This window comes from Lampetra planeri, chromosome 36 (assembly GCF_965212315.1).
Source record: "Lampetra planeri chromosome 36, kcLamPlan1.2.h2, whole genome shotgun sequence".
Taxonomy (NCBI): domain Eukaryota; kingdom Metazoa; phylum Chordata; class Hyperoartia; order Petromyzontiformes; family Petromyzontidae; genus Lampetra; species Lampetra planeri.
In genome coordinates, this window is record NC_136142.1 from 10,817,498 (window position 1) to 10,840,277 (window position 22,780).

The window sequence follows — 22,780 nt, forward strand, 5'->3', positions numbered from 1 at the left end:
TCCAAGTCAGAAATCGAAACAAGGCCCTCCTTGCTGCGAGGCTCAAGTGTTACCATTGCCCCAGCCCGTCACCAACAAGATCCGTGATGTACGTATTGCTTTTTTGAGGGGGCTAACACATCTTTACCGTAAATCTCACCTCACACAGGCGATGTGGCGACATGGCCATGACCTAGGCGGCTGTCGTTGTCATGCTGAAGCATGTGAATGAACGTGTGTTATGGGCAATTGTGTACGAAGCACAACCGCCGACGACTCCACGTCACGGCGACTCCCACCTCTTTGTAGAGCGAGTAGAGGAAGACTATAGTCTGCACAGTCTTTCCGAGACCCATCTCATCCGCAAGGATTGTGTGTGTGCCCTGGGCCCAGGAAAAGCGCAGCCAGTTGAGCCCCTCCAGCTGGTAGGGGTGCAGCTGCCCTCCCGTCACCTCCACATAGTCGGGCTGCTTCTCAAACTTGATCGTCGGCTGTGGGGAATGGAGAGGGAGGGTGGCGGTAGTGAGCAAAGATAGCCATACGGACGGTTCAGACAAGCACTAACACGTTAACACACTAACACTCAAACGAATGCAGACGCACAGGGACACACATTACGCACAAACATGAACACACAAGGCAAGGCAGGCACGTGAAACAAACAAAAGACGTTCACACAGACTAACACACCTGACACGGCATTAAAACACACTGCACTAAGAAACCCCTGTAGTTTTTTAACACAGAGCGCTCATTGGGGGAAAGTGCCATTAGCTAAAGGTGCTCGCTACGGCTGTAGTAACTCTCCACCTTGGCTACTAGTGACGTGATACCTGCTGCAATCTACCAGCAGCTCGGGTAAATTTCCATGAGAGCCCCTGGCTGTGTACTGGAAACTTACATCAACGATAGGGGTGTCTGGAGGTTTCGGAGACTTGTTGCTCTCCTTCAGCAACTTCTTGGTCTTCTTGAGCTTCTTGGGACACTTGCCCGGCTCGCCCATCATCATCTCTCTGCACGACAGAAATCACGCATAAAAAAGGTGGAAGTTAAAATCACGCACATGCACGGACACTAACACTTCACAAAGAACGTGCGTTTTGTCCTCAGAAGTATTTAATTAACGAAAACAATGCAAGTTCCAGAGATGGGTTAAGGAATTAAGAAACAAGGAAAGGTCGAGGGTAACTGATGCGGTTGTTGTCAACTCAAAGGAAATAAAGCGTAAAATGGGGAAGGAAGGGGTCATGAGAAGTCATGAGTGACAAACGGACTACGGAGTTGGAGATCGAGAGGAGGTGAAGAAATGGTAGCAGCCAGAGTTTGTAGGCAACTTCTAGAGAGGAGCAACTGGGGAAAAAGGAGGAATCTGAATAGGGCAGGCCTTCGCCCAGGAGTGGGAAGTTTACAGGCTGACGGTAACAACGATAACGTTACCTTATGCGCCACGCAAGCTATGAATGCAATTATGTCACAAGGTGCGTGACGTCGCAAGATGACACCACGCATTATGACATCTTCACAATCACGGAAAATGGATGTAAAGATTCAACTAAAAACGTAACTATTTGTATTCATCAGATAAAGCCCATGAAGCTATTAGCTCTATCAGAAGTAACCTGGCCACAAATTATAGCTCAACAAAGCAGCTTATCAAGTGAAAATTTATAGCAGCTTTCTAATTGAAACGCATGCTTCTAAATGTGGAGGAGATAACCAGAAGAACCGGAGAAAAAGCCACATGACCGCGGGGAGAATATGCAAACTCGAAATATACAACAGGCGTCAAGGGACTGGATCGAACCCAAACCCTCCTGCATACCAAGCAGAGATATGTCGCCGCCGCAAGACGAGACAATGTTGGGGAGACAAAAGACGTGGAACGGCAACAGAAACTCGAGTAATAACGATGATCACCCACACGTGGGTGAGAGCCCTCCGCACCTGTGCGTCCAGTAGGAGGTGCGATGGAGATCGTAATCAAGGATGTCCAAGTCATCGCTCTCCCAGGTTGACTGGTCATACAGGAGGTCGCGCCACTTGATCAGGTAGCTGATGTTGCCCTTCTTGTCGATACTGAAGGGAAGGGGAAAACGGTAGGGGTTGATAAAAAAAACACATTTGAACCTTTACACTTTAACAAATAAACAATAATTGCGCTGCAGTAGCTTAAAGTGTGTTCCTGCAATTTAGATGCAAACATCAACTTTGGGGCAGCCTGGAAAATGTGCCAAGCCACACATCACCGGTGGCTTGTGTTGTGTTTTTCTGTACTTCCGTGACTGCAAAGAATACTCATTTAAAAATTTACAAAAGTCTCAGGTGCTCTTTTGCGACCCACCAAAAACGGCATTGTACCGGTAGAGCGCAGTTTAAAACACAGTTTTCAAAAAGACCCAAAATTAAGTCAACCACTGACAGGCAGGAAAGGCAGCCAGAATGGGTGCCGACTGCCCAAGCTCTGTGGCCCTATATTGGGATGTTTGGCCAACTCCCATTGAGGAGTATTTATTTACGCTGGGAGGAAACCAGAGTCCCAGGAGAAATCCCAAACGTGCGAGAGGAGGGTTACACTCAATCCCCACAAAGATAAGCCCACTTGCTGTATTGCATCCATACAAGGCCAGGAAATGGCATCTGCACAGCCCAGCACATTTAAACAGCTAAATAATGTGCGCGTAACCACCAACATGCACCTCCACAGTGCTCCATTACGGACGCGTGCACAGTCATCACCTGTGATTTATGATGCGGTGGATGATGAGCCACTCGGGCTTGATGCCGAAGCGGTAGAACCTCTCCTCCATCTCGGCGAACTTGGGGTCTTTGCTCTTGCGCCGCCGCTCCACCTTCCCTTCTTCTTCGCCCGAGCCATAGTCAAATGCCGGAGGGTCGTCCATGTCGGTTTTGCGCTGGTACGTGCGGTACATCACCGGGTGGTAGATCTCCAACTGTGGCACGGGGGTGCGGGTTTGTTTGAAAGTGTTGGACAGACGGGTCATTAAGCACAGACGGACAAAAGAGCAACAGACAAAAACGGATGGAAGACAGGGAGACGAAAGTAAAAAGGGATTGACGGACAGTGGTAACCAAAATATAGAAAGACACAGACAGCGATAAGCAAATGGAAAGATTGGATGTAACAAGGTAAAAGGACAGAAGGATGGGCGAGTAAACAAGCAGACATATGTGAGCAAACAGAGAAATGAACGGACCGAAATACCAACAGACAGATAAACAGAGGGATGGGTCAGAGGTAAATACATGTGTACAGATGGACAGAGATAAACAAACGAAAAGGCATCACAGACTAGATAAAAATAAACTAACAGAATGATAAACAGATAAAGGGATCGACAAAAACATAACCAGACATACAGCAGAATGAGCTAACAAATGGACAAAGGTAAAACAGACAGATGGACAAAAACAAATGGACAGAATGCTGGGGGACGACAAGCTGGCCTCACACCTGCAGCTCTGTGATCCAGCAGCAGTGCCAGTAGGAGAGATTGCTCCACTTCACGAAGAACTCGCGCTCCGGTCTCCCCTCCAGCGGCTTGGGGTCTGGCGCGTCCGGAGGGGCATCCGCTGGTCTCGCCACGGGTGTTGAAGGGGGGGCCACCCCCCACTTCCAGTGCAGGATTTTCTGAACCTTTCCCTCCACTGGGGGGCACTGTAATGGTGGGCAGGAGTGTGGGAGAGCACAGGGGAAGATGATGCCGATGACTGAAGTCAGTGGTGTGTGGAAACTCTAGTGAGTGCAAGCAATTAGACATCAACATCAGGGTCAAGATGCAAAGTCCCTACACCCCTTCCACCACCAGCCAAACCATGCCCACCCACCAGCGAGCCCACATGTGCCGAACAACCTGTGCACACCCTCCCACCAGCCAACCCATGTGCCCACCCTCTCCCCAGAGCCCATGTACCCACAAAACTGTGTCCCCACCCACCAACAAAGCTCAGCCGACCACTAGACCATTATGCCCCACCCGTGCGACCACTCTCCCAACAGCTCGCAACGGGTGTTTCCACTAGCTCCACGTGTTGCCCACTGGCCCTGTTTGTGCCCACTGCCCAGGGAGCCCCTCACCGTGCAGCGTGGGCAGAGCCACTCCCCGTTGGGTATCTCGGGGAGTGGAGGGTTGAGGCAATGGATGTGGTACGACGAGGGGCACGTATCGCAGCACAACAGTTCCCCGCCATCCTTGCACACGCGGCAGAACTCCATGTGGTCGTCCTCCTCCTCCTCTCCACCCACTACCTCTTCGTCCTCCTCGTCACCCTCCTCCTTGGCCTCCCACTGGATGCCCTCCTTCTCCTGGGGGAGTAACCGGGGACAAAAGGCAGGTGAACAAGTGAAGGTGATCGACTCTCTCCCCCGTTGCGTCTCTGGCTCTTTGCCTATGAAACAATGACCCCGAGTGTGTGGCACTGTGTGTGCGCGTACATATAGGGAATGGTGATGCAATGGTTAACGCACTGCACTCTGAACCCGGAGACCAGCGTTCGATTCCCGCTTATGGTTAATGTCAGTGACAAATCTGAATTGGTCCTGGATCTCCCCTCGATCAACTCGGCGTGTAAACATCACCACTGGAGCAAGCGAGGTGGCCGGGGGTGGTATTAGCCACACCTCCCCTCGTGTACCATGTTGGCCCCCACTGGTGCTTGCTAACAGCACTTGCCCTAAACCGCTTATTGTGGGTATACAAGGGATCTGTCTTGTGTGTTTGCCCATTTATACATATTCACCAACACGTGTGTACGCATGCATGCATACGTTCGGGTGTACACGTGTGTGCACATGCTCGTGCGTACATGCACATGAGCGCTTGCACATGAGAAGTTACTCTGCACTCAGCAACAAGTACCCAGGAAAATAATGCTGACAGAGATGACAATGTGAGAATAAACTTATTACGTGAAATTCACGCCATTCTTATACACGAGGCTATCACGAAGGAAGCTACTTTGTTTCACAGAAACAGTTGGGGGTTTCTATGTGTAATCCCAAATGAGTAATTTGGGGTGTAACTTTTAGATTTTGGCAAATTTGGTCCACAACACCAGCAGGTAATGGTACTCATTTCAAATTACGTCAAAGGTCTATTTTAAAGTTTGCTGTACAGCAAGATACCCGTAGTATTTAACGGTGAATATACAAGCTGCAGGAATAACCGTGACAGAAAAAAAGTGTTTAAGTATATGCATTATTGTGCATCCGTGCGTGCATGAGCGTGTGCGCGTGCATGTGTACACGCGTACGCGAGTGTACACATGAGTGCGTGTACACACGTCTCCGCCGCGTGTGAGTGCGCGCGTTACGCAGTGCGGGCAGCTCCAAGTTCCCTCGGGCGCCTTCTCCAGCTCGGGGTCGAGGCACACGAGGTGGTACGCGCGCGGGCACGTGTCGCACAGGATGATCTCGCCGCCCTGCTGGCACACCTCGCAGTAGTCCTGGTGGTCCGTCTCATAGCCGTCTTCATCATCCCCCACTGCAGCACGACATGGAAGGGGGGGAGGGGGAAACATACACAAGAGAAGAATTACAAATGATGACATCAATAATAAATCAATAACCACGACGACAAACACAACATCAGTAAAAGTAGGGCCTGTTAAACCTCCAAAATTTTTTTTGGGAATTCTGATCTGTTCATAAATTGCCCTTCTGGACCAGTGTTTCCCAAAAGCATTTGTTTAAGCAAGATAAATCCTGGACAAGTTCCAAATAATCTGACACTGATCAGCAGGGCTTGGCACGTTAATCAAAAGCCACTGGGGATTTGCCCGGATACTTTTAGAGACCACAATTTAAATAGTGTGACCCTGCAAAATTCCATAACTCAACCACGACAACGGACAAAACTTCCACCAACAAGCCACGTGCCACAAAAACACAACCATGTAAACACGCGCACTAATAAGAACCACATCAACACAACCACGGCAAGACATCCAAACAAGCAACACAAGCATGCAAACTATCGCCACCCAATGCAACCACACAATTACTCCCCCCTCGGCACAAACCACACCAATGCGCACACACACATGGGCCCCATACCCTTTCTTTTCTTTTTGACCATCTTTACTCTCTTCTTGGCTTTGCGAACCTTCCCCTGCGAGCTGTCGGACCGCACCGATGAGCTGTTGATGCTCGACTCGTCAAAGTCCTCAAACTCCTCCTCCTCAAATTCTTCCTCCTCGCTCTTCAACGCATGCGCAAGAAAACGCAAAGCACGCACACGTACACGGCAGCGGACAATAGACGCTTATCAAACTAGGACCAATAGATCGGGGTGGCTTTTCATCCAGCAGTGGACAGATAACCGCTGATGACAATGATGAAAAGCGAGCGATTGAGCACACAACGGATATGCCTGGATTGTGGTTGGGCGAGCAGGCGAGTAAGTGGACAAGAAGATGAGCGGGTGGACAAGTAGCAGGACAAAAAACAATTACGAATGGACAAGCAGTGGGCGAGTGAGTAGACAAGCTGATGAATGCATAGACAATAGGTGGGTGGGCTTTGCATGAGTGAACAAGCAGATCAGCACGTTGACTGGTAGACGAGTGAGCGATCGAGTATGGACCATGTTACTCACTGAGGAGCCCTTCTTGCGCTTGCTGGTGAAGGCACCCAGTTTGATTTTGAGTGGCGCCAGCTTTTTACTGGCCTTGGTGGCCGGCGTCACGACCTTCTTTTTGGCTCCCTCGCCCACACGTGCGCTCTTAGTTCGTCGGCGCGCATTGGGGCCTGTGGGCAACATACGCACAAGCGCGCATACTTGAGTGTGCACGCACACAATAGGCATATAATGCACCAACACATAAGGGAACACGTCTATTATAAAATCGCAGCGTTCCGTTTGTCCGTTAACTATATTGAAAGCCTTTCAGAAGGCTTGAATCAAAAAGTTATAGAAAGTGGACCCCCCCCACCCCCCGATGTGGGGGTAAAAAGTTCATCCCACAGGTTTACAAAATGTTCGACTCCCAACCCCCCCCCCCCAAAAAAAAGAAATGTATTTTGTAGGCATATACGCCTACATACCCTACATATAATAGTCAGTATAATCTGTACACAGGCCGCCAGAACTCGAGAACACACAAATACGCAAAAAAGCACGGGCACACTTATTTACGTACACACAAAGATCCCCCTTATAGAGTTTAACACATTTTTGAAGCAAGTGCTGTTTGCAAGCACCAATTAAGGTCTACAGAGGACACAAGGGGGGGGGAGGTGGGTGGGTAACACCGTGCCTGGCCACCTTTGTCTCTCCAATGTTAATGTTTAGACAACGCAATAGGTACTTTGAGACCAAGACAAATAGGGAGGCCCAGAAATGGTTTATATATTTGTCACAAAAGTTGGTCGCAAGTGGGAATTGAACATGGGTTGCCGAACTCTGTGTGCATGTAAACATATTTGTATGGACAAACAAAGACAAAAATCCCCCATATAGCCTTCAGACTGTTGGAGCAAGTGCTGTTAGTGAGCACCTATGAAGGCCAGCCCACGCACGGTGACACATGCATGTGGACAAGTGTACACGCAACTCCAGACCCATACATGCATGCACACACTCGAACAAAGATGCCACATTTAGCCTCTGTCTCAAAACTATACTTTATAGAAGGTAATTTTATACACCTGAGTGGCGAGCTTTGACGTGGGCAAGACGATCAAACTAACTTCTCCCCATCAAGCGGGAAGTTGCCAAACGAATCTCAAAAAATCATGAAGTAGACATTCTAAAGTTGTAAAAAATATCCCCAAAAAATTCCCAATATTTCAGACAGTAACCACACTGGAGCTTGAATAGACACACCTGGAATCTCTCCTAAGTCTGCACAATGTCCTTTTTCCCAGAAAGTCGAGAGACTGTTGCTCATCGCTTTGAAAACCAAAAGGCCACGAAAGATCTAGCGACAAAATCGTTGAGTTGGCAACGCTGCCAATCCCTCCGAACCCCGCCCCCGCCATTCATCCAGCATCACTGATTCAGTCCATTTGCTCGCTCATCAGCGTTCATATACCTCTTTATCACTCTTTTATCACTTAACACCATGGATTCTTTTTCCCACAGACTTTGCTCCTCAATTCCTCCACACAAGCCGAAGACCAGACGGATTGTTTTTGTCTCTATGGGGGCCTGTGCACAGCAACTGTGATTTATCCCCCCACCCTTGCACCCCTTGCCCTGACCTTTTCCCTCTTTGGTCTTGGCCTTCCTCAGTGGTACAAGTGGTGCCGGTGTCGCAGCGGGTGTTGCTACTACTGCTTCCTCAGTGGAGGTGGTGGCGCTTGTGACTGGCGTCGTCTCCGTGGTGACGGTTGCCGGGGCGATAGTGGGCATGGAGACGGAGGGTGGCGCAGCTGGGTCCCTGGGAACCGTCGCCATGGCAGCGGCGGTTACCGTGGAGCCCTTGAAAGGGCTGTTGGCGCCAAACTCACGCCACTTGGCTCCCAGCACGGTCATCATCTTCGACACGGGGATCTTGGGATTCTTTTCCGCTATCATAGGCCTGGTGTGGCAAGAAAGAGAAAAGTAGCCATGGAATTAGCGATGTTCGTTTTGCAAACAGAGAAAAACAAACAGAACCATGATACGCATAATCTGAAGGAGCTATAAGGAGCCAAAATATAAGGCTGGCAAGTGCAGAAAAACGGAGAGAAGAAAATGAAGGACCAACAGGCAGCAAAAATTACACAACAGGTTGAAAATACCCAAATGACATGTTCATATCAGTTGTTAAATTAAAAGTTTAAAGTGTTTGTGCATTAGCTCGGTCTATCTGCAAAGGGGGGTGACAACTCTCGTAAAGTTAATCCAAAATGAATTTCACTTCAGTTGAAATTTGTGTTGCTATTAGGTACTTGCCCGAGAAAAGAACCAGGCGAATTGGTGAAAACCGAGTAACAGCAAGATTCGGGCAAAACTTTGTGATAAAAACCAGTGCCAAATCAATTTGTCTTACTGCTCAAGGCTATGAGGTATTATATTTTTTTGTGAGGTAACATCTCACCAAGCAGCTGGACATCTGTGAAAAAGAGCTTTATAGCTCAGCCGATTTCTCCATTATAATAAAGATTCCGATTCTGACTTTTGCGCATTAAATATTTTTCAGTTCTGTAATTGTCAATGTCCTCTCCCATCTCGTTTGCTCTACCACTAGAGGGCACTATAGAAGCACTGAAAAGTCACATGACCATGACGTTAAAATATTTTCTACTAGCTTTACTACCCGCTTCGCGCGGGACTTGGATTCTTGTTTTGGATTAATACACGGCCTACGCGGAGGGTTGGAGGGGGGCGATGCGTGACGTCAGCAGGCACACTACGTAACGCTGCCGCATGCGGGTGACATCACAGATGTGACGTCTCCGCTCACTTTCCGTGAAAAATATTATATGCATTATTGCGCCCCCCCCTCCAAAATACAAAAGTCAACTTTTATACTTTTTGCATTGTGTACAGTCTGGAAGCTACCCACATGCCAAATTTCAATTTTGTTGCATGTCGGGAAGTATGCTAAACATTTCGAACAGACACATATTCACAAATTTCCCTTTTATATAAACTAAAAAATTGTTTTGGAGGAAAAAATAACTGAATCCCAAAGGACTGAAACTCTAGTAGCAATGCCCATGACAGGTTTGGTGTGCAAAGGCAGCCCCGATTATATGTATTGCTATGCTAAACAAATATTTGTACACCTCAAAAGTAGAATCTCAGTGTTTCCAGCTCACTTCTAATAATCCCCCGCGGCAGCACAAAAAGGTGTTTATATTTATCAAAAATTGTGCTGCATACCACTGCCCTTACTTGAGTGTGACCAAAGCCACACCTGGGGTGAATTATAATTACAATACAGCAGCATCGTTAGCCGAAAATACTTTTACATTGCGGTTGCAATTCAGTAAGGATGACAGGTTTGTACAGGAAAACCTTGGATTGCGAGCATAATTCGTTCCGGAAACGTGTTTGTAATCCAAAGCACTCGTATATCAAAGCGAATTTCCCCATAAAAAATAATGGAAACTCAGATGATTCGTTCCACAACCCAAAAATACTGTATTCATATAAAAATGATTAATACAAAATACCGTTTTATATTTTTATTATTGAAATTTAATATAAAGTAATAAAATTTATTAATTCAATTTAATCGTGGCTGGTGTGAGGGAGACGAGAGGAGGGAATTGTGTAGGACGACTTTCAATTGCAGTACAGTTACTAAAGAACAGTCACTACACTTGGACACAAAATAAATAAAATGCTTTACGCACACTCGTGGTCACAACACTATAGTAAACAGTATACGCTCGCACAGATGTTGACTATACGAGTGAGGCACGCCGACTGAGACCGAGCATGGGAGACGATTACACACAATTCCGCAGCGAGAGAGAGAGAACTATTGGCTCAGTTGTGATCACGTGATGCTCCGCAGACAAAGCGTATACTGTACGTACTACAAACCTCGCTCGTTTATCAAATTAATATTTATTTTAAAAATGTGCTCGTCTTGAAAAACTCTCGCAGACCAAGTTACTCGCAATCCAAGGTTTTACTGTAATTGTATTTGACTCCAGTTCTGGCTATGCACACCTGATGTGTGTATACGTTTGTGAGCTCTTTGCCCATTTCCACACATACATTTCATTTTATACGATTCTATTCCCTAACAAGAAAACAGGAGGCTCCATTAATGGGCTGAGTGTTGAACTCACCGTACAAACTGGCTGAAGGCCTTGTAGTTTGTCAGCGTGCGGTAGTCATCCTCTGTGTACACGTGGTCCACGTCTGAGAAGCCCCAGTCTCCAAGCATCTGGGCAGCGTTTTTCTACAGAGAACAGAAGGTAGCATTAAACAATGCACACATCTTAACAGCCCTTTTGTCAATCCACTGCTAGATGAGGGCCTCCCTTAAAGCCGTGCAGATCACGGAGTTATTTGACCGCACTTGATCACGCTAGTGAATGCTGGTTCGTGAATGCAGGGAGCATAAAAATATGGAGGCATAGACGTAGTGGAACAATGGGTTTAGATGCATTGCCCTCTACTGGAGGAAAATCATGGTCACACAAATATTCATCTACTTGCTGAATTTAGTGAAGAAACGAATGATGAACAGACCAATGAAGATACAGAAATATAAACGGATATGACAAACATTCTAATTAACAAACAGAAAGCGTATTATATCTAAATGGACAAAAACCAAGATCTCACGAGTCACATGTTGGGTAAGCCACATCAGCAAACACCAATTATGGTCATCACAGCACGCAAGAAGATGGTGTGCCAAGTAAACACAGGGACAGATGGTGGAGTACGCAATAACTTGGTGATCTGGCCATAGTCTACCGAGACATCGACCAAAATAAACTCACAATAACCGAATGACCTATCAATCGACCGAATGGTCAACCGAGTGTGTAAGTGACCGACCAAACGATAGTGGAACAGATTCACTGGCCGGGAGATCGACCGAGCAATTTACCAACCTGTGGTGCGTCGTCGTCATCGTCGTCATCCTCTTCCTCTGCTGCAGCCGCCGCTGCCGCCGCCGCCTCCTCCTTACGCCGCTTGCTGTTCTTCTTCTCCTTCTTCTCCTTGGCTTTCTTCTTTTTCTTTTTGCTGGGCGCGTAGTCGCTGCCCTCGCTATCTGTCTTGTTCTCGTCCTCTGCGTCAGTCAGCTCACTCTCGCTCTCCTGTACGTGTCATCGCAAACACAAACATCCAACCCCTCGTGAACCTTTTCAACCACACGCTTGCTCATACCCAATCCCACACAGACTATGAAGGCTGGCACAGACTGTTGGGACACAAGTGCTGTCAGCGAGCACCTATGAAGGCTGGCACAGTGCACGGGTGGGTATGGCCAGCACACCAGTCACCTTGGTCTCCCCGGTGCCGATGTTTACACACCGTACCAGGTACACATTTAAGGCTGTGTCAACCTCGGAGAGGCCTAGGACCGGATCAGATATTCATCAGTAATGCTGGCTATGAACGAGAATTTAACTCAAATCACCAGGTTTGTAGCGCAGTGTACCAGCCACTGCACTTACATTCCCCTCACAAACACAACAACCGCCATTCGCCACTAAGTGGCGGTGACGTCACCACGCCGCTTGTGCCAGACCACAAACACAGGCACACACAAACACACTGCAACATACAATCATACCACATGCACAAACACTCCCCTTGTTTAATACATCACTGGAGTGACATCACCGCAGCATGAAGGCTACATTGCTGACAAGCTAATTTTAAGTATTTTCCCACCGAGGAAGCTTTAAACTAGTATGTGGCAGCCCATGACAAGGCCGGGAAATTATGTGACTGGAGAAGAGCTCAATCTTAAGCTATAGACCAGAAATTAAACTAAAGTTAACTTACCCACTGCACCAATATCATTACATAAGGCGCTTAAGCACATCACTAACAAATCATTATTGCACACACATCAGTGCAACACGACTCCGAAGTTTTTAACAAAGTACCAATTGAATTGTATGTCACTCGTAGTCATGTAACTAATAATATTCCACAACACAAGCAGAACTGTGACAACTGACCATTGGATCGGTCCTCACATCATGCTTTGCATGTCAACGAACTTCACCATATAAAGAACCAATCAAATTCCATTGCACAATAAGCACAGCAATGACCAGATTTTAGACATGGTATCAATTAATTTCTATAGATACGTGTGATACTTGTAAATAATATTAGACCCTTTAAAACGGTGCCCACACTCGCATACTGCGTCCTAAAGTTGAGACACCTACAATCCACGCCTACCAGCGAGACGCACCTGATTATGGACGTTACAAATCCTTGACCATCACTTCCCATCCAGTGGCAAACGTGGGAAATGCTTCCAAACTATTTACATAAACGTCGAGTAATCCAACTGAAAATCAGTTGCGTAATCTATTAATTAAATAATGAAGTTGCAGACTGTTGGGGCAAGTGCTATTAGAGAGCACCTAAGAAGGCCGGAACGACACATGAGGTAGTGTGGCAAGAACTACGTCCAAGTTCCATATCACAAACGGGCATGACTCCCATCAGACACGACACAATTATTTAATGGAGTGCAAACTTTCTAAGCACACACAACTCCCATCCTCACCTCTTTCTTCCTCTTCTTTGTCTTGACCGGCCTCTCTTTTGATTTCTTTGACGATTTCTTCTTCTTCACTTTGCCGCTATCGCTTTCCGATGGGACGTCGACATCCTCGTCAAATTCGTCTGAAGGAGACACGACACAAACGAGGTCAGGAGGCATTCACTGCACGGGAAACTAGTCGCAACCAGGCATGTGATGAGTCAGTGATTCAAATTAATTACCACACTCGCAATACAAGAATCAATTCATGGCCATGCGAATCAATTGTACATAGCCTTTTGTCAATCCACTGCTGGATTAGAGCCTCCACACACGGTAAGGGTTGTGGGATTATCTTATATTTCACACTGCTCAGTGGGGATTGGTATCGGGAGGAGGACCATGACCAATTCAGATTATCACTCACAACCCAAATTAGCCGTGGCCAGGAATCAAACGCAGGTGGCTGGGATCAGGGCAGCACCGGTCCTCTTAAAAAGGGCTTTTTTACATTTACACAAGATAAACACAAATTCTTACTTTAGTCTGAGACAGAATGTGGCAATACAACGCAGACAAAACAGAATAGGCAAGACAGCAGAGGCAGAAGTATAGATGAGACAGCGCAAATAAGTTGATACAGATGAGTGACAGCACAATCTAGAAGATGATAATAGTGATGAGGATGGAAATTGCAAGACCACGAAAAATGGTGTTTGTGTAAGGGGAGGCCTTCATTTAGCAGTGAATAACCCATGGCTGATGATACATATAAAAACCTACTAGCATTTATCTCACATTCGTTCAAATGCAGCAATGCTTAATTTCAGACGTGCAGTAGTATGTTGCTGAAATTCATTGTATGTGCGAAATATTACTTTAATGTCACTTACTGGTTGAACGACTTTCATATTTAGCCATTTAAGAATGCACTTTTAAAAAATGTGGCCGAATGTCTTAGAAGGTCCAAAATGGCTGAGCCAGTGCCACTGATGTCCCAGGTTCAATTCCTGGTCTGAGCTGCCCATGATTAAAACAGGTTCTGAAGTACAGCGAGTTGGTCTCACAATCCAGACAACAAAAGCAGATTCTTATCCGCAATATAACTGTTGATGGAAACCTAAAACATAGCATGTTTCCTCAATGATATTACCATGGCGCTAATTAAATTGCCAAATTCCATTGGTGTACTGTACTATTCTCCAATATCTAGGCTTTTCACCTGTACATTCTCTCAAAAAACTAAACTTGTTATTTTACTAGGTAAGGCCCATGGAGCCATATAGCTCTTTTTCAGAAGGGCCCTGGGGATCACAAAAGAAATGCTCAACAAGGTGGCTTATCACGTGGAAATTTATAGCAGCCAAATACTCTAAATACATGTTTATACATGTGGAGGGAAAAACCTGAGGACTCTGAAGAAAATCGACACAACCAGAGGGAGAACATGCAAACTCCATATATTAGGGTGTCAGGGTCGGGATCGAACCCACGACCTCCTGTAAACAGGCGAAGTAGTTTACATCTCGCCACCTCGATAGGTGGCATAGTGATTGCACAATTACCCCAGTGACACGAGTTAGATTCCGGGCCACGGCTACCTTCATTGGGCAAGTGATGTCTTAACTGGTCCTGTCCTCCAACTCCTTCACCAGCCCACACTAACCAGCATGAATATGATCAAATAGTCCACACGACCTGCATGTGGGAAGGCCCTCATCCAGCAGTAGATTGATAAGATGCAGTACACAATACAAGTCAGTGTCTCTGCTCAAAGCATTGCTGTTGGCAGCACTGAACCATTGGAGGAAATTCCATATCCACACTGCGACCAAGGCCAGCCATCCACCAATTCACCACTGTGTATTAAACAAATTGGTTATACTGCATTTGGCAATGTTGCACAAGCACAAACACCAAAAAAAAATTTACATTCGTCAATAACACATTGGCCTTCAAAGGAAACATATACAACCACCACTTTTCAGCCAATGGGCTTTTCTTCATAGCAGAGGTCAGAAAGTTAAAAAGAGTATCAGATCAATGCGCTATTGTCAATTGATAGCCAAAAATCACATGAGTCGCATCCTAACGTCAAGGCGCCGAAATGATGACGTCACCATGCAGCCCCCCACCCCGTTTCGTCGAATGCATTATCACAGCGTGGTGTTGGGGGATGACCAATCAACCAGAGGCACGCATTAAATTACCAGCATCAACCAATCACAAGGGGGTGGGGGGCGTTCAGAGAACATAATAACCTGAGACAACCGGAAGTTGCATCACGCTGGAGCGGAATTCATATTTCCCACAGCGATTTAGACCCCCCCCCACAACATCCACCCCTGCCCCACAAGTGGGACGCGATTGGCAGAGCGCCTCGACCAATGGGATGTAAGTATTCACTACGTCAGCACGCTATGAAATTGGAAAGCGCGGAAACCCAAGAAACGTGCGAAGTGATGGTGGCGGGGAGGAGGGGAAGATGGCGAGTGGGGGAGGGGTAGAGTGGAGGGAGGGGGGTCGCTGGGGGGGGGAAGTGGAGGAAGGGGTGGGGTGGCGGGGTGGGGTGGCGGGGTGGGGTGGCGGGGAGGGGTGGTGGGGAGGGGTGGTGGGGAGGGGTGGCGGGGAGGCGAGGGGGCGGACGAGGGGAGGGGGCGGACGAGGGGAGGGGGCGGACGAGGGAAGGGGGCGGACGAGGGGAGGGGGCGAACGAGGGGAGGGGTGAACGAGGGGAGGGGTGAACGAGGGGAGGGGTGAACGAGGGGAGGAGGAGTAGCCCCCCCCCACACTCCCGCCCCTCGCCCTGCGTGACAAAGGGAGGGAGAGTGGGGGATGGGGGGTGGTGGGGGGGATGGGGGGTGGTCGGGGGGTGGTCGGGGGGGATAGGGGGGAATAGAGTCTCATTAAAGCGTTATGTTGTAATACTAGAGCAGAGGCAGACAGTATTATCATGTACATATACACAAAACCACCACGCAGACATAACATGCAATGTGTACAAAACACCAAATCGCGATACCGTATGTATATATCGGGCAGACATACATATCATCTGGGTTCATGTACTCTATACAATAAACACATGTCAAATGCACTAACACAAGCGTGTTACATAAATATGTAAAACCAAGAGAAGCTGCACTCTTTAGAACTTTACCCATCTGTGGATTGATGAAATATATTTATATGAATGTACGTGTATAATCACAGCCCACACAGGATACAGAAAAAAAACTGACATTACAAAACACCACATGAGCTCATGATGTGAATATACTCAAGGCATACAACAGGAAGGTCATATATAAACACATAGACAACAATCTTGAGACAACAAGAAATTGTGTACAATACAGCACCCACAAGGGACAGTGTCGACACTGGGACACACGAGGCAGACACTGGATTGAGATTAAACTACGATAACATACACGGCACGGAACATACGGAAATATGCACGACACGAACACAATATGCATTGAATACATGGACATATACTGTACATGGAAACAAACAACATACCTCGTGTTGTGTATGCGTGACATTATGTAATATGCACACACAATAACACAAACGCGCGATACTTAAAAGATGTCATTGACAAGCAAGGAAAAACCCCACGTCTTGAGACACAAACGTTATATGCACAGAGACACGCAGGCTGCGATACAATAAAGGCAATTAAAAGATCCCCAACAGACGTTGAGACTGCCAGACAGAAAACACACAGACACAACGAGACTCAAGACACATGACAATACACATAAGACACAAGCCACAAAATATGGGACACAGGATGCTAAGACACAATGACCATACACAATCGGAACACAACGCCACGACCTATAACAGCTGAAAGCTCAATCACAAGGGTCCATGCACGCCATGTCCTGATTAGGTTTGCAAGAGGATCTTGGGTTTCGTCGATTATGGAACTCTTGCCTTAAAGGTTTTGGTGTCTCGTGAATAGAGAGGGGGTGTGATTGTGATATTATGGTGGATGGAGAGAGGGGCGAGACGGGGGAGATGTGGAGAAACACGGGGACGTATTGAGACACGGAGATATGCGGGAAACGCTAGGAGATGAGACGGGCATACGAGCAGTACAGTACTGTATATGGGATATCCAGAGCTAGGAGAGACATGTGGAGATCAGGAAAGGGACTGAGAGGCGGGCAGAGATGGTAGGGACGCTGAGCGATGCGAAAGTAAAATGTGGATGAGAGGACAGGCAGGTGGGGGAAGAGACGGGGAAGGTGAAACACGGAGATGCGAGTGGAGATTAGAGACTCCCGGGGAGTAATGGCGTGAGCTGTGCAGATCTTATGGAGATTTTAAAGAGGACCGAGGACGAAGACGATCATCTACAGATGCCGAGGATGACGTGATAGTGAAAAGCAGGGTAAGAAGCGTTGTGACATTGTCGAGGCAAATTGTTTAAAGGTTAGAAGATGTCCGTGACTGTTTAAGAAGATGTTCACGACGATGACTGTGCTACTATGTAAAGGTTCCATATTTGATAAGTTATGCGTTAATGATTGTTGAAGATGTGAACGATGTCCGTGATATTCACGTTCGTGTAAAACAATTGTTAATGCTGCGTATGATATTGATGTTAAGGGATGTTCAAGAGGATTTCAGATTGTGCGGTTTCGTTGTTAGCGATGTTCATAACTTTGATGACAAAGCTAATAGTAATGTTAACGATTGTGTAAATGTTAAGGTTGTTTTTTAAGACCAAGCACGTGTGTGGCCTGGGAGCGCACGCGTCCTGCCCTCGCCTAGCGCCGGGGCCTAGTCGCGGCACGGAGCCTTTCCCGCCCTTTCCCTCGACTAATTTCGCTTCAAATTATTAAAAATGTCAAGTACAAACACACAATGTAACGTTACTTTAACTCCGTCTCGGATCGCCAAAACTTTAAACACGAAAATTTAATCTAAATTTGCTAAATGTTTGCCTGAAATGCCACCGAACGCCGGGTATGCGAAATAAAGGAAACTCGGACCCCCTGAGGTTTTCTAGCGATTACTCTCACACAAGTAGACACGATGATTTACATACAATACACAAACACAAAATACACAAAGCGCGTGTAAACATTACAATAAACACATTACACTTTTCCCAACCCTGCTTATTTAAGCGGTAGGGTGCCCCACATACCGCATTATGTGTCAAAGCACACAATTCATATTATTACATTATCATCACCAAGTATTTGCGTAACGCAATATAGTATTGCGTTGAAGTTAGGTATTCGGATCATTAAAACCTGGTTTAAAGTTCGGACGCATACGGCTAAGATCGGTACGATTGAACAAATGCCATGCGACAATGGCAGCAGAAGGGGTTTGGGGGTGAAGTATAATCTAAGTTCTTATACCGGCGTTAAAGAATATTTAACTCGCATTGCTTATCCAGATATATGCCCAACGCAAGAACCACGCCACTCTACTAGAATGTCATTGTACTGTACAATACTTTTACATATTCAGGATTACCAAAAGTTTAAACCAGAATTGTGCACAGCCACACACTGCATACACATTATACACACAAAAGCTTAACATTCTACACCGTGCAGGATTAATGAGCATGGACAGTACTGGAATGTTAGATGCGATGTGACCACGACAATCGCACAAAAAAATCACCCTCCTAACGCGTTGTTAGCGAGCACCTATTAAGACCAGCTCACCCCACAGACGCAACCACGACACACTCATTCACACCGCTACACACACCAGAGGTAGACACACCACATACCAACACCACATACCAACACCACACACACATCGAAGACACCACACAAAGTCATAATAACCACGACCGCACCACATAACGACGACAAAGTCGCACACAGGCACGGAGACAAACGCGGCGCTCACCTCCCAGGCCGTCCAGTGGGTCCATGCTGTCCCTCGCCCTCGGCTTCAGTCCTCCTCAGCTCCTAACAAAGCGTCCCAGTATTAATTACCAATCATCGTAAGTTTTACCAAAGTAAGCATTGATCGATATTCAGCAGTGACGTCTCACTGGGTGACGAGGAGCGGACTTCCTCCTGGCGCCTCTCCCGTGAGCTCACAATGAGGAGGAGGGTCTGCATCAAGATGGCCCAGGGCCTGTGATCACTGTGACTCCTCCTACCCATGCCTCGACCTTCCTCCCACACCCCCCACCACTCTCGTCTCTTCCTACATGATTAGCTCCTCATCATGACGACGACGATGGCTGTGGTGATTGTGAGGGTTAGTGTGTAATGAATGGCTGGTGATGGTGGTGATGCTGATAAATTTAGTGATCAAAATCCCACCAAGTTGATAATTACAAATGAAATTTCAGTAAATGTTGACGTAAACCAGAATCCTACACCTCTTAACAGTCAGTAAAACTCAAATGAGATGAGTATTGATGAGGATGCTATATGGTGATGTTAAAGACTCAATGATGATGATCTGACGAGGATGATGACGATCATGATGATGAACCTATATATTATACATTCTTGAACCAAACCTTCCCACTACGTATTACAACCTCACGGGAAATTGAGAACTTCGAACTCAGCTGATGGTGATGATCCAGACGATATGGAAAACGATTTCCACACATGACATCCTGTAACCTCCACCCACATGGACTACAGTACTCGACAGTACATGTAAACTGTATGCTATACAGTACACAACGCAGTATACTCCGCGCAGTAGGTGCCCACCACGAATGGTAACACGGTTATAATTAATGTAACTAATAATAACGCGAATAACAATGATGCCGTGAGGAGCGCCACCTTTTAGTGTCTTAACTCTTCCACTTCCAATGGAGAATGAACGTGGGGGAAGAGAAGGGAGGGGGAGGGGAGGGGCGGGGCGGGGGGAACAGCCCCTCCCCTCCCCTCTACCCCCACCCTCCCCCTTTCCCCCCAGAACAAAGCGGGGAGTGAGTGGGGGATGGGGTGTGGGGGGGAAGGGGGGGGAAGTTGGGCGTGACGTCACGGGCCGGTTGCCAGGGCGACGGCTACATCCCATAATACTAACCTGGCTAGTTTAGTTAGGGGCGGCATCACGTGGTGTGCGTTAACTAGTGGAGGGGGCGGAGAGGCTGTGGGGGAGGGGAGGGGTGGGCAACACTCCCTGCGTGTGTCAACCCCCATTGTGTGTATGTGTGACCCCTTTATGTGTGTCACCCATGTGTGTATGTGAATGACCTCGTTATATGTATGACCCCTTTATGTGTGTATGTGTGTGCATGGCCCCTTTATGTATTTGTGTGTATTTGTTTCCGTCAACCCTTTGTGTATGTGCGTCTATTTGTATGACCCCTTTATGTCGGTCTGACCTGTTTAGGTGGGTGTATGTATGATCCCCTTTGTGTATGTGTACATATGTGTCACCCATCTGTATGCATTATCCGTGTATGTGTATGGCCCCCTTTGTGTTTATTTACGTTTGGTACTTTGTCATGAATATTTTGAAATGCATTATCCTTTTTGTGTACGTGTGCGTGTATCACTCATTTATGTTTATTATGTGCACGTGTATGTACCATTTGTACAAACTGTACATGTGCATTTGTGTGGCATTTGAGTACAGTATATATCCATGTATATATATGACCCTGTGTGTGCATATATGGTGGAGAGCGGTAGTGTAGCAGTTAGCGCGATGCGCTATGAACCCGGCATCCCGAATTCGTGCTTGCCAACATCACTTGCCCCAACAATCTGTTCAGGTTACACGGGGGATCTTTGTCTTTGTGTATATATGTGTTGTAGTGATTATCGCACTGCGCTACAAACCTGGCTGTATTGGTTTCATTCTCACCCACGGCTAACATCAGTGGCAAATTTCTCACCGGTCCTGGACCTCAGCCTTGAAATGAGTACCTGGGGAGCCAGGCGGCAGGATGTGTGAGATACAATGAGCCCAGTACTGCTGAGATCCTGGGTTCAAGCCGTGGGTCTCTGGGTGTCTATCTCAAGGGGGTTCATAATGGCCATGTCGGTGACACTGACCCAGCACAGCTGATTTAGGTTTAAATCCATGTGTCATCCACCTATAATTAATTTAAAGTTTCATTTATTAGGTATAGCCCTGTGAGCCATGCGGCTCTTGAGTCGGGTGCAACCGCAACAAACTAAATATGAACAGAGAACATCTTAAAACGACGACGCGCAACAGAAACATCCTGGATAAACCAGCAAATCTTCCAGAAAAAAAACACCGTGTGATGCAAGACAAACAAGAACAACCATAAGACAATTTAGATTCAAGGTATCAGGCCAACTCCACACTTCCGCAAGAAACATGGCTTAACCATATTAAACCGGGTTCTCAAGTGTGGTAAGTCTATGGTCTCAGCCAGGCCACCATTAAAATGCACGCAATTTTGACAACTGAAGTAGCTCACCTCAATTATAATTGTTTATTAAAGTCTCAAACAAGATGAGTAGCCTTGTGTTTATGAAAATGCACTTAACTGACCAACAAAGGTAAAGTAATATTGTGCATGAAATGGCTAATAAATATCACTGCCACAAAACTGTTTTCAACAAGTAATTTTATTCTGATTTAAAAGTCACTGTTTACGTGGCAAGTTAAAAGCCGCCAATGATAATTTCAAAAAAATACCCTTAATTCGCTAGTCGGATATCTCTTCTGAATTGTTTGCGGAGCTAAAACATGTACAATATGTTATTTTGACACGATTATTATTTATTGGAGCCTATTTCATACATTGTGAACTCCAAGAGTGCAACATTGTGGCTCTTTCCCAGTAACAAGGTTCATCATTTGGGGCTGACAATTTTAGTCTGAGTGGACCGATGAACCCCAATGATAATGATGACTCATAACAACACCGAGCTCTCATTGAGAGTCTGCATCTGGACATGGCCCATTAATGAGTTGTATTGATTTACGAAGACCGATATCACACTCTGGGCTTTCTTTGGCAGTCGGTATCTGGCTGTGGCTCACTGGTGAGTTCTAATGATTATGTGAACCAATATAACACGTTCCGCGTGCTAGGAAGTGGTCGTGGCAAGGATTATGCAACATTGCCTCGCCAGATACGCTCAGGATAAGCTTGCGGAGGTCTCAGTGTGGGTTCGGGCCACAGCAGTCCTGAATGTCATTCTCTACAACAGGAACCTACATCTCTGCTTTATTGACTTGGTCGATGCCTACGATACCATCGAGAGAGCAGGGGTCAACTACATATGGTGATGGGCAGGTCCGGGTAAAGCTCTGTGACCCGGAGTCAGAGCCATCTCCTGTTCACCTTGGGCTGTGACAGGTATGCCCTCTGGCCCCTACACTATTTAACATGGATTTTTTTTTGACCACGTAGATTGAGAAGCTTCCCATGGCTGTACCAGTGGAATTAAATCTGTTACAGGTTCAATGGGATGCTGAACGATGCTCAGATGCAGTTAAGGTATGGCTCACAACTGGTCAACATTGTTACGTATGCTGATAACTTGGTAAATGCTGCTCTGCTTAGTAAATGCTGCTCTGCTTGGTAAATACTGCTCTGAGAAGTTGGAGAACCTGCTGTTGAACATGACGTGTCACCAAGAGGCTTACTATCAGCCCAACTAAAGCAAAGCACAACCCTCTAGACTTCCCCACGAGTAATGGGGTGGCT

General features: G+C 46.7%; 1 protein-coding gene across 5 annotated transcripts in view; it reads right to left on the minus strand.

Moving 5' to 3' along the window:
* Positions 1-19,992, minus strand: part of LOC144730804 (chromodomain-helicase-DNA-binding protein 5-like) — a 46,410-nt gene extending 26,418 nt beyond the window's left edge. Inside the window, exons 1-15 of one of the 5 annotated variants that reach the window (XM_078611570.1) lie at positions 19,923-19,992; positions 19,018-19,079; positions 13,150-13,268; positions 11,507-11,713; positions 10,730-10,842; positions 8,201-8,520; positions 6,594-6,745; positions 6,053-6,197; positions 5,281-5,480; positions 4,076-4,303; positions 3,452-3,655; positions 2,716-2,930; positions 1,924-2,055; positions 881-992; positions 279-470 (exon numbers count right to left, since the gene is read on the minus strand). In XM_078611570.1, the coding sequence (XP_078467696.1) occupies positions 279-470; positions 881-992; positions 1,924-2,055; positions 2,716-2,930; positions 3,452-3,655; positions 4,076-4,303; positions 5,281-5,480; positions 6,053-6,197; positions 6,594-6,745; positions 8,201-8,520; positions 10,730-10,842; positions 11,507-11,713; positions 13,150-13,268; positions 19,018-19,042 (2,364 nt within the window). In that variant the 5' untranslated portion in view covers positions 19,043-19,079; positions 19,923-19,992. Of the gene's footprint in view, positions 1-278; positions 471-880; positions 993-1,923; positions 2,056-2,715; positions 2,931-3,451; positions 3,656-4,075; positions 4,304-5,280; positions 5,481-6,052; positions 6,198-6,593; positions 6,746-8,200; positions 8,521-10,729; positions 10,843-11,506; positions 11,714-13,149; positions 13,269-19,017; positions 19,308-19,666 lie in introns of those variants that run through there. The other 4 variants (XM_078611572.1, XM_078611571.1, XM_078611573.1 and 1 more) reach the window with 4 other exon arrangements.
* Between the last annotated feature and the right edge of the window lie 2,788 nt (positions 19,993-22,780).